Raw genomic sequence first — 11,686 nt, forward strand, 5'->3', positions numbered from 1 at the left:
GGTTTCACTAGGGCTATAGTTATAGTTGATATCAAGCAACCAATATATCCAATAACCTGGAAAGTATTCGGTGTTAGAGTGATTATGTGGTGATTCATTAGATATATCTAAATATATCGAGTGTATGTCCGAGCGCCTTGCAGCCCGATTATATGTATGTACAGTTCCTCCAAATCATGGGTATCCAATCCTACCATCCCTTATATCAAAGTAGCCGGCAACCCCTCTCCCGCCTCTAAACTACCCACCCTCTTAACCTCCTCCAAAAACCACCTCATATCCTCAGGGTCCACAAACGGTGTAATACCATGTCCCAAATTAACAATATACTTCTGCTTCCCGCCTCCAAATCCACCAATCATCCTTTCGACCTCATTCGTAATAGCTTCACGAGTGCCGTATAGTGCACCAGGGTCCATATTTCCCTGAAGCGTTACTCTTCCATTCGCAATCTTAACTGCTTCCGCTGGATCATGTAGCCAATCGAGTCCGACAACATCATATCCAGAATCGCAGAGATCGTCGAGGGCGTACCATGCACCCTTGGCAAAGACGGTCATGGGGACCGGTTCCGCTCCCTTGGATTTGATAACCTCTGGAAGACGTTTGGAGATTTGTCGGAGGTATGGGAGGGAGAAGATCTTGAAATCCGAAGGGCTAAGTTCGCCGGCCCAGGAGTCGAAGATTTGGATCAACTGTATTCTCAATTAGCTTTCTATCCCCTGAAGTCAGTAGTTTAATATGGTTGTAATGTACCTGAGCCCCAGCAACCACCTGTTCAGCACAATACTCCACCACGACATCCGTAATCATCTGTAACAACTTCTTACTCTCCTCCGGGTATCTAAACACCCAAGTCTTAACCTGAATAAACATCTTACTCCCCCCACCTTCAATCATATAACTCATCAAAGTCCACGGTGCACCACTAAACCCAATCAAAGGCACCAACCCATTCAACTCCCTTCTCGTCAAACTAATAGCATCAAAAACATATCCCAATTCCTTCTTAACATCCACATTCGCATTCAACTTCTCCAAATCCTCTGGTTTCCTTAACGGGTTTGGAAACGAAGGTCCTTTGTGTTCGATCATTTCTACAGTCATACCCATTGCCTGAGGTATGACTAAAATGTCGGAGAATATAATGGCGGCATCGAGAAGGTTTTTGTACCGAAGTACCGGCTGGAGGGTTATGGTGCAGGCAAGTTTGGGGTTTCGACAGACGGCGAAGAAGTCGTTTTTACCCTTGGCTTCATGGTATTCCGGGAGGTATCTGCCAGCTTGAGAGGATGGGAAGGGTGGTTAGGTTATTGAGCATGAGTAGGGTCGGGGTTATAGGATTATAATATGAGGGCGCTCACCTTGCCGCATTACCCACATTGGGGGACGTTCGACCGGCTCGCCTACGGAAAAAGTACGGATGTCAGCGGGGTGTTCACGTAATGACGAAATAGAAGGTAACATACCTCTGGCGGCACGGAGGAGTAAATCATTTTGCATAGGTGGGAAGTCCGTCATCTTTGTGAATCACAATTAAACTGAGAGGGTATATATCGCGGTGGTTGTAAAGTTAGTATATTATCAGGTAGGAAGTCTGGGGATTCCAGTACTAGCGCTAGTAGAGGGGTTTTGGAGAAAACTTGCAGGGTTAATGCGGCAGCCGAGGCTCGGGCATCGGCAACACATTTTAAGGTCAAACTACCACAAAGTACAACCTTAACTTCAAGCTGAGTGAGAGACGACGTCATGATCATTGGAGTTAAAGTCTAATCTAGATTCGAAGAAATATTTTTATTTAAATAATACATGGAATAAATACTCTAGTGTATGACTCTTATAATGTGATTTTGAGTCTGAGTCTTATATTGCTGTATCCCTTTCGCAATATATATTGTCTTTTCATCGCCCATACAATACTGTATTCTCTATCTACTATAGTCTTCAAAATTAGCATCTTCAGTCCCTACAGTATACAATTTTAAGAGTATAGTATAGTAGAGTCAAAAGTGTACTCAAGATACATATATCGAACTCTAATAGTTGTAGGACGCAGCACCAAAGCTAAGGTCCTTCAGGCCAGCCTCTTCAAAATACCACAATGCGGATGCGTTGTCGTAAATTTGGCCTCATCCGTAGACGTCACTTCCTTATCTCACGACGTCTCTTCTTATAATATATTACTTCAAGATCATCTATACTCATTATAAACCCGAAATACAAGAATCCAAAGTCCGAAGAAGTGCAATTCTGGAAGTAATCCCGAACAGAGTTCCCGATCTTTAACTCAATTCAGGCACGTGGTTCGTCCCCCAATCAAACGATGATCTTCAAAATTCCTATATATAAAACTAACTCACCGGTTCTCTCCAACCACATCTCCTCACAGCCAAACCAAACGAACCTTAACTCACCCATCATCATCATCGTCACCACATCGCCAAACCAGCTACTCTCCTTAACCATCATATCCATCAGAATCAAGGAAAACAAAGCAAATAGAAGGGAAGGACAAAAACCCTCACAATGCCTCGACATGCCTTCAGTCTAGCGATCCGAACCCTCTCTCGGGGTGTAGGAGTCCGCTATATCCACCTCCCACCACGTATCCTCCCAGTCTCCATCCCACAATCCAGACGAACAAAGCTATTACCCATTACTCCCATTATCGTAGTAAAAGGAGGAGGGTATATCAACGGAAGGAGAACATACTGCGACGACCTCTCCGGAAACTCGAGTTTTAGCGGAAACTGGGCGAATGATTTTTATGATTTTGATAATACTACCACTACTTCTGGCAATTCAACGTCTCAACCACCGATGTCGGCGCCACCAGCTTCGTTTTGGAGTAAACTGCCGGATTATACAAGTACAATTCAATCTAAATCCCAAGAGGCAGATACAAAAGAAACCACTTCATCATCACAACCACCAAAAAGTAGTTTCTCGGATGAAGACCTAGAAATCATCAACCAAACCGCCGCCATCACCGCCACAATCACCAGCCCTCCTAGAAATAAATTTACAACAAAAGCCCCAGAAGAGCAAGAAGAAACCTCCCATATCATCCAAAAGACCGTCGGAGAAATAACTAAGCACATGAAATTCCCCGATCCAGACGTCTGGGCGGATGCACCCGATTCTATGGACAAGAATACTACCACCAGCCGCACCCCGGAATTTGCAACAGCAGGATCGGCGGTATCCACGATAGCGAGGAAGTCCTAAACTGAAGGCTTTGTGGGTGAGAGATCTGGGAATGGGGGTTTATAACCCCAAATACACAGTTCAATCACTGTCTAGTCTTGTGCGGTATTCTTTTTGATTGCCAAAACAAGGCTGATCAGGGCAGTGTAGTTAAAAAGTATGAATTCATACCGCAGGAATTATGTCAATTGATACCACTCTGTTATAGCCAACTAACCTCTCCCTTTCCATCGTAAAATATATCTTAAGGAAAAAAACTCAAATCATTCTACGTGTTTTCTACCATTGTATAAGTCATAGATATAAGTATCAATAAGAGTGTTTTTTTTAGCAAAGTAAGCCGACTTACATCTTCCCGATATGCATGGGAAGATAGAATTTGCAATATAATTATAAGAGATTTAATTAACCAAAGTTAATAAATAAAATACAAATACTAAGCTACCTTGAGTGCTCCCGTTTAGGGAATTCCTAGAGTAGGCGTAACTCAAAATCAAAAACTAGAATAACTAATAGATTGAGCCTAATACAGAATACCACGTAATTTTTGATGTGGTAGAGTAGCCAATACAATGATGAATCCAGTCACTTTTTCTTCTTTCCCCAGTCAATACAACGGTCAAGTTGCACGGCATTGACTCAATTCACTCAGCTAATTGTAGATCAGAACCGAGATCCGGACCCCGCACTAACCAGCCCCCATATCTTGGCCACCCCCATCTCTTCGGCCATGCCTCTCCGCACTTGTAGCAGTATACATTTTCATGCTGGTTGGATGGGAGAAACCTGCCGCTCCTAATAGCATCCACCATATACGTCACAGTATGAGCACCGGTCTTAAGAGCCGTTGACACAACGTCATCGAAACCGGAGAGTTTTCCACACCCGGTACAAACTACCCTGGGGCCATTCATATTAACGCCCAGAACCCCGAGGGATCCAAAGTCCGACTGGAGAAGCTCGCTCAAATTTTGTTGCTCTTCGGGACTATCGGTTGGCCAGAAGTGTACCTCTTCATCGCCAGGCTGGTTGGTGTTCGGGCTAAATGAGAAAACAGTTAGTTAAACCACTCAGTCTTCAAGTAAGATGCCAATCAAGGCATCCTCGACCATTACATAATACTCACTATTCTGAACTTGGGTTTTGAACCGGTGGAGACGCCATGGGTTCTAGGGATCTTTAGGGACGAGCGGCACTTGCTGTTGATATATGTATATATAATTTAAAGTGGGTATATAGGTGTGAATGTCAGGATATTGCAATTGAATGATTCCTTGAACTGATTCGGTTTATAAATTTATTCTAGACTTGTGGTAGGAATTGGGTTGGCTTTATAGACATTCCCTCCTTCAAACTGGCACAGACATTCCCTAGGCCCTCCTTCAAAAGAAGAGGGCAACTTCTTTTACTAACATGAAATCTCACGCTATATCGTCGAAGCTTGACCATAGAATCCACGGCCATGCGTCTATGTAACATTATACAGGCTTCAATTTTCTACCACAGCTAGGTCACTCAACACATCTGTCAGTAACTACTGTTGTCTTCCTGGTGTATATATGATATGCATGGTTTGCAATAACGCTGTGAGCAGAGAATAGAATCCGCTATTGATTGGCTGCGACTCTGTCGCTTTTTCTTTTGTTGAAGAGAATTTCTCAGAAATTCGAGGATTTGGGGCGGCTGGCATTTCCTTGTACTGCATGCAGAAGCCACCATCCTCCAAAGGATACCACACTACATCCCGATATCCCTACGCCTACGGATGCACATCCGATGCCAATGCTAAAAATGCTGAAATAAGGTATCGGTATCAGAAGGGTTCTCTGGCTTCTATCCAAGACCCGGTATCAGCTCAGGGATATCCAAAAACTCATGGCCTTATCTGCAGCCGTACCCATGGGCCCACAAGGGCTGACCTACTTTTTCCTTATACTTGTGCTTGTTACAGAAACTAAACTTGATACTTCTGACCCTCTTCCAATATTAATCTCCCATCACGAAAACCCTCATTACACCGCTATATCAATTATATTATGTTATAATTATTTTTTCGATAGCCATGGCCGACCAAGATGATTCTGAAAAGTACGGCCTTTTCTTCCTTAACGAAGACCAATTTAACCGGCTGGACGAAACAGAAATACTATACCCAGTAGACATCGTCGCCATACACGGCATAAACGGCAGTGCCTACGAATCTTGGAGACATATGAATGGTACATTATGGTTACAGGATTTATTGCCTGAAGATTTACCAGGATGCCGGGTTTTCACCTACGGCTATTCATCAGCAACAGCATTCGGTTCTTCGGCTGAAGGATTGGACAATACCGCCTTCGCAATTTTGCTAGAGCTGAATTTTCAACGACCGAGTATTAAAGTATTGAACTAGACGCCTCAAGATCAGAAAAATACCGATTGCTAACTCCCGGTGACTCACCTTTTAGGAACAATCTCGACCCGTAATTTTCTTAGGTCACAGTATTGGTGGGATATTGGTCAAGCAAGTACTACTAACCGCTGCAAATTATATTATAAACCGCCTACAGAGTTTCCGAGACGTACTAAGTCAAGAAATAATTTATATATAGGTGATAAACTTAATCACTACCGATCTGAGTTATTACGCTGGAATAAGCGACTGTGTACGCGGAATTGTCTTCCTAAGCACCCCGCATCGATTTTCCCATAAAGCTAGCTTTTCTGAGGCATTGGAAGAGATAACTATGGTTGCTTCTGATGATAATGACATCAGAGTGCAAATGAGGGGTTTTATAGGGACTAACTATCCACTACTGGATAGTATAACCTCAAGATTCAGAGAAAGGGTCCCGGCAGCGATGCATATAATCTCCTGCATTGAACAGAATACCCCACCCGGTTTTAGATCTAGGGTAAGACCACTGACACCGCTTTTTTTTGCCTAAGACACTCCATTGACGCAACCCTCTCCCTACTCACCAGATTGTGGATGATGTTTGTGGGTGGATGAATCACCCACAGGAAGATGTTATCTGGATATCATCAGACCATTTAAATGTCTGTCGTTTTAAGGACCGGGAATGTAGCGGCTACTTGGAACTTATCTCAAGGCTTCAGAAATTGGCTTTCGCACCTCCCCCGGAGGTGAGAACATCTGGCTATAAGCCCGCAGGCAAGAAAGACGGCGCCTCCCAAGCTTCACCCGTCTACAACAAACGCTCAACTACAAATTGGGCCCGTGCAAAATCACTATTGCCCACCCTGCTGCTTCTGCTGCTATTACTGCTGCTATCAGTACTATTAATACGCTCTTAAGCCGAAAAACTTCTTCACCAATGGAAGGCTAGAAATATTGAATCTTTTTTTGTAGATTTAAAGCGCGCCGCCCTAAAATCGAGCATAGCCTTTTAACTAGCTATTCAGATTATGATAATTTGAACAAAAAAGAATCCGCTTCATAAGCAGTTACTTCTCATATTTAATATCTGCGGGGGCAGTTAAAAAATCGGTTTTTTACAGACTGCAACAGGGGTAGGGGTCCCTCTCTTAAAATTGCCCCGGACTTATCGAACAATGCAGCGATTAGGATTGGTACATACATGTACATACTTACCAATCACTGCACGCCAAACTAGTATGCATATGCATATGCATATTCTAGTGTGTTATCTGAGCAACCTTGTCGCAATTGCAAATGTGTATAGCCTTGCCAGCCCCAAGTTATACGGCCGTGGTGAGCCCCCCCCTATCATGATCAGCGCTGACCTGGGAGTATTCCCCGCTGCACTGCTTTGTCGAAAATCCTTCGAGACAGCAAAATATCCCCTCTGCGCTGGTAGTTTTTCTCACCACAGAAGTACTAGTGTCGACATTTAGGTCCAGCGAGTATAGTAACAAAATAATACGAATCTATCCTACCGTTTCATCTTGTTCCAGCGCAGTTCAGATTTAGTACTACCAGCCTTAGCTATATCTGATATTTGGTTATAACGTTACCAACTTCGAGATATACGCATTTACATCATTACCTATCTATATCTATCCCGCGCGGCCGCTTAGTCCCCAAATATTGTCCTTGATTATCCCCTAATCACTATGGACCTAGACGGCGACAGGCCAAAACTACACCATAATGCATATACAGTGGGTTGGGTCTGTGCCCTCACCAAAGAATTCACAGCGGCATGTACAATGCTAGACAAGTTCCACGAAGATCTCGACACACCAGCCAGCGACGACAACAGCTACTTCCTCGGGAGCATCGGTCCTCATAACGTGGTCATCGCCTGTTTGCCAGAAGGGTTAATGGGTACCACCCCTGCCGCCACGGTCGCAGTTCGGATGTTTTCCACCTTTACAAAATTAAGGTTTTGTCTCCTGGTTGGGATCGGAGGCGGGGTACCTAGTCCGGAGCATGATATTAGACTAGGGGATATCGTAGTCAGTGTACCCGCGGGTCAACATGGTGGTGTGGTACAATGGGACTATGGAAAAAGCGAAGATGGAGGGAAATTCCGACGTACGGGGACGCTGAATAGACCGCCTGCTGTTCTAACCGGTGCTGTTGCAAAGCTTGAGACACTTCATAACCTGGGGAGGAAGAAATTCCCTAGATATTTAAAGGAGATTCAAGAGAAATTTCCCGAGGGCACTTTGGCATCCTATGCTCACGAAGCTTCGATGGAAGATACCTTATTCGAGGCGAATTACTCACACATCCCCGGAAATCCATCGTGTGACCAATGCGATCCCTCCAAAGCGGTTAGATATAGAAAAAATCGACCGGGCTCTGGTCTCAATGTCGTCCATCGAGGTGTGATCGCATCCGGAAACCAGGTTGTTAAGGATGCGATGAAAAGGGAGGAGATTAGACAATGTATTGGCGATATTCTTTGCATAGAAATGGAAGCAGCAGGCTTGATGGGTGAATTTCCGTGCATTGTTATCAGAGGCATTTGCGATTATTCCGACTCTCATAAAAACAAAGGGTGGCAGGAGTTTGCGGCAGCGTCTGCCGCTGCTTATGCTAAAGAGCTGCTTACTGTTATAACGCGAGGCGAGACGGACAGCTTAACTGCGGCCAGTGAGATAATTATTCAGAGTAAGTAGTTTATTCCGCGATAGGCCAGGGAAATGAGATTGATGGCGGCTGGTTATATATCAGGGCTGTCTTCAGGGCCACCCAGAATTTTGAAGATGTACTGATTAGTCAAACAATGGAGAATATACTTTTATAAATTTATATATTTGCTGACCATATGGGCCTGGAATAGACCTCGAAAAATGTGTCACGAAAGCCCATCAGAATAGCGATGAAATCAAGGCGCAAAATTCGTGCTTACAATCTCTCCGGACAACCACTTATGAGAACTTCAAAGATATAAACCCCAATTGCGCTCCAGGTACTTGTCAATGGTTCCTACGACACAAACGGTACCAACAATGGGTAAATAGTAGAGATTCCAGCCTGCTATGGGTCACAGCCGATCCCGGCTGCGGAAAATCCGTGCTATCAAGGAAACTGGTAGACGGCGAATTGAGAAGTAAAGAGAATCTCAAATACGGCTATTTCTTCTTCAAAAACCAATATAGGGAGCAACGAAGTCCGGAAAATGCTCTCAGTGCCATTTTACATCAAATTCTATCCCAGGACAAATCCTTGATGAAGCATGCCATGCCCGAATTCGCTAAGGACGGGGCGAAGCTACCTTCCTGTTTTCAAAGTATGTGGAGGATTCTGCTGAGAATAGCTGCGGATCCAAATGCTGGGGAGATCGTATGCGTCCTGGATGCTCTGGATGAATGTGAAGAATCTGGCAAAGAGAAGTTGATAACCCATCTCAAGGAATTTTATAATAGCAACGACCTCGTGCGCCGTACCAAACTGAAGTTTCTGGTTACAAGTCGGCCTTACATCGAACTCGAATGGCAATTCATGAGTTTCAATCAATACTCTACCGAAGTACGATTAGCAGGAGAAAATCAACTAGAAGCTCAGGCTATTTCAGAGGAAATTGGACTCGTTATCGAAGAAAGATTGAAGGAAGTCCGTAGCCACTTGCCTTCAGATAACCCGGCTTTGTACGAGTACCTGAGGGAGTCGATTTCCAATATTCCTCATCGGACATACCTATGGGTAGCTCTCGTGTTCGATTTCATCTCCCAGTCAGTGAAAGTCGGCACTAAAACACAGCTACGCCATCTAATCGATAATATTCCTCCAACGCTTGATGCTGCCTATGAGGCGATTTTAAATCGGAGCCCGAATAAAGTCGAGGCCGAGTTGATTCTCGAATTGACTATCGCTGCCACCAGGCCTCTAACCTTACGAGAAATGAATATCGCCATAGAACTCGAATCTCAAGAATCACAGGAACAACTTGATTTGGAATCAGACAGCTCGTTCACCCAACGGGTGAGAAACGTGTGCGGCCTCTTCGTCACGGTTATAGACGATAAAATCTTTCTCATCCATCAAACAGCGAAAGATTTCTTATTGTCTAATGCCGATACTAGCACCGACATAAAGAATAAAGATTGGAAGCACTCAATCCACCCAGAACTTTCAAATCTAGCCCTTGCCAGAAAATGCATATCGTATCTTCGATTATCAAACTTTGTTGACGACCCACTAGTCCTACCACCACTCAGCAGCGATACTTTTCCTTTACAGGGCATCCTCCAAGAATACGCAACCAAATATCCGTTCCTGGATTACGCCGCAAGATTCTGGCCATTTCACTTCAACAAATCCAACATTTCGGATCCAGGAGATCCAGTGTTAGAAGCCGCCATTTCCCTGTGTAACCTCGAGTCCGAGGTAAATTTAACATGGTTCCAAGTTTATTGGACGATTGGGATCAACCGAGCCGGCAGATGCCATCAAGAATACACGAACTTCGAGTTAGTAAGTTTCCTCGGATTATCGACGTTGGTAAAACAGCTGTTAGGGAATGGAAGCAACGATATCGATGCATCTGCTTCGGACACACTAGGGATGACCCACCTGATGATAGCAGCCCAAGCAGGTAGCATCGGAGTGATTAAACTACTCCTTAGCCAACCCGGCGCCAATCCTAATTTTCGAAGCAAAAAGGACGGATGTACAGCGCTCTACTGGGCAATAAGAGTAGGAGGTCCGCAAGCAGCACAACTACTACTCGAAGAAGTTCCTGATATAGAAGTTAATATCAAAGACATGAAATTTAATCGACCTTTGCTATCATGGGCAACGATTAAAGAACAAGAGACGGTAGTGCGCTTGATGCTACGTTCTAAAGATATTCAACCAGACGCTATTTGTAACAGCGGTCGAACAGCTCTCTCATGGGCGGCCGTAAGCGGGTACACGGAGATTACTAAAATGTTGTCGAGAAGATCCGATGTTGATCTAAACGCAAAGGATTCCTACCACGGCCGTACTCCCTTGATATGGGCTGCCGAGAAAGGACATCTAGCGGTAGTCGAGGTACTACTCAAGAATCCTCGAACAAATCCAGACATGAGAGACTCCAAATACAACCGAGCCGCACTCTCATGGGCGGCAGAAGGTGGCCACGAACAGATAGTCAAATCGCTCCTCCGGAATAAAAAAGTCAACATCAACTCTCAATCAAAAAACGGAGAAACCGCACTGTCTTTCGCAATAAGACATGGCCGAACAGATATTATGCAATATTTACTCCAAAACCAGGCAGAAGGTATAGACCTCCAAGACACCGAGTTTGGAAGAACGCCACTATCGTGGGCGGCAGGGCTGGGACATGAACATATCGTGAGAATCCTATTAGAGCATCACGAGGTGAACGTGGAATCCAGGTGCAACAAATATGGAAGGACTCCACTCTTATGGGCAGCCATCGGCGGGCATAAAACCATCGTCGAACAGTTACTAACAGCCGGTAGAGCCAACCCTACGGCCAAAGACTCCAAATCCGAGCAAACCGCATTATCCCTAGCAGCTGAAATGGGACATATTGAGACTATAAAAACGATCCTAACAACATCCCCAGATACAGCTGCTAGCGCAATCGATAACCAAGGATTCACCCCACTAATGAGAGCAGCTAATAGCGGCTACGGGAGCGTGGTAAAATACCTACTCGACCAGACTCACATTGACCCAAACGCATACGATCTCAGACACAAGCGCACCGCATTATGTTGGGCAGCTATGAGAGGTCATGCGGAAGTAGTTCAGATTCTACTAGACCACGGCAGCTCCGATGTTAGTCATAGATCCAAATGTGGGAAGACAGCTCGAATGCTGGCAAGTGAATCAGGATATAAAATTCTTTCGGAAGATATTGCTAGCTATGAATCTATTCGGCAAGATAGAGATCCTCGACAAGGGCAGAAGAGACTCCGGGACTTGGAAGACAATAATACCCAAACTCTTGCAAAGCGGTTGCATATTTGATTTTCTTTTCTTTTCTTTTTGTTAAAGGCGTATGTACACGGATTAATCAATCCTTCTCACCCTTAGGGATTCCAA

At 44.5% G+C, this 11,686-nt stretch overlaps 6 protein-coding genes across 6 annotated transcripts; 4 read left to right on the forward strand and 2 right to left on the reverse strand.

The window, feature by feature from the left end:
• Nucleotides 1-200: 200 nt before the first annotated feature.
• On the reverse strand, nucleotides 201-1,521 carry AOL_s00188g195 (uncharacterized protein; the record flags this gene model as incomplete). The annotated part of the gene is made up of 4 exons (XM_011128443.1): nucleotides 201-695; nucleotides 757-1,283; nucleotides 1,365-1,406; nucleotides 1,470-1,521. 4 exons carry the CDS (start codon nucleotides 1,519-1,521, stop codon nucleotides 201-203), a joined length of 1,116 nt encoding a protein of 371 aa, XP_011126745.1.
• Nucleotides 1,522-2,526: 1,005 nt separating this feature from the next.
• Nucleotides 2,527-3,228, forward strand: AOL_s00188g196 (uncharacterized protein; the record flags this gene model as incomplete). The annotated part of the gene is made up of 1 exon (XM_011128444.1): nucleotides 2,527-3,228. The coding sequence occupies one exon, from the start codon at nucleotides 2,527-2,529 to the stop codon at nucleotides 3,226-3,228; it is 702 nt and encodes a 233-aa protein (XP_011126746.1).
• Nucleotides 3,229-3,851: 623 nt separating this feature from the next.
• Nucleotides 3,852-4,371, reverse strand: AOL_s00188g197 (uncharacterized protein; the record flags this gene model as incomplete). Its single annotated transcript, XM_011128445.1, has 2 exons — nucleotides 3,852-4,248; nucleotides 4,334-4,371. 2 exons carry the CDS (start codon nucleotides 4,369-4,371, stop codon nucleotides 3,852-3,854), a joined length of 435 nt encoding a protein of 144 aa, XP_011126747.1.
• Nucleotides 4,372-5,269: 898 nt separating this feature from the next.
• On the forward strand, nucleotides 5,270-5,602 carry AOL_s00188g198 (uncharacterized protein; the record flags this gene model as incomplete). The annotated part of the gene is made up of 1 exon (XM_011128446.1): nucleotides 5,270-5,602. The coding sequence occupies one exon, from the start codon at nucleotides 5,270-5,272 to the stop codon at nucleotides 5,600-5,602; it is 333 nt and encodes a 110-aa protein (XP_011126748.1).
• A 596-nt stretch (nucleotides 5,603-6,198) lies between these two features.
• Nucleotides 6,199-6,507, forward strand: AOL_s00188g199 (uncharacterized protein; the record flags this gene model as incomplete). The annotated part of the gene is made up of 1 exon (XM_011128447.1): nucleotides 6,199-6,507. The coding sequence occupies one exon, from the start codon at nucleotides 6,199-6,201 to the stop codon at nucleotides 6,505-6,507; it is 309 nt and encodes a 102-aa protein (XP_011126749.1).
• A 780-nt stretch (nucleotides 6,508-7,287) lies between these two features.
• Nucleotides 7,288-11,611, forward strand: AOL_s00188g200 (uncharacterized protein; the record flags this gene model as incomplete). Its single annotated transcript, XM_011128448.1, has 2 exons — nucleotides 7,288-8,293; nucleotides 8,466-11,611. 2 exons carry the CDS (start codon nucleotides 7,288-7,290, stop codon nucleotides 11,609-11,611), a joined length of 4,152 nt encoding a protein of 1,383 aa, XP_011126750.1.
• Nucleotides 11,612-11,686: the final 75 nt, after the last annotated feature.

The sequence above is a fragment of the Orbilia oligospora genome (genome assembly GCF_000225545.1).
Source record: "Orbilia oligospora ATCC 24927 unplaced genomic scaffold scaffold00188, whole genome shotgun sequence".
NCBI classification, from domain to species: domain Eukaryota; kingdom Fungi; phylum Ascomycota; class Orbiliomycetes; order Orbiliales; family Orbiliaceae; genus Orbilia; species Orbilia oligospora.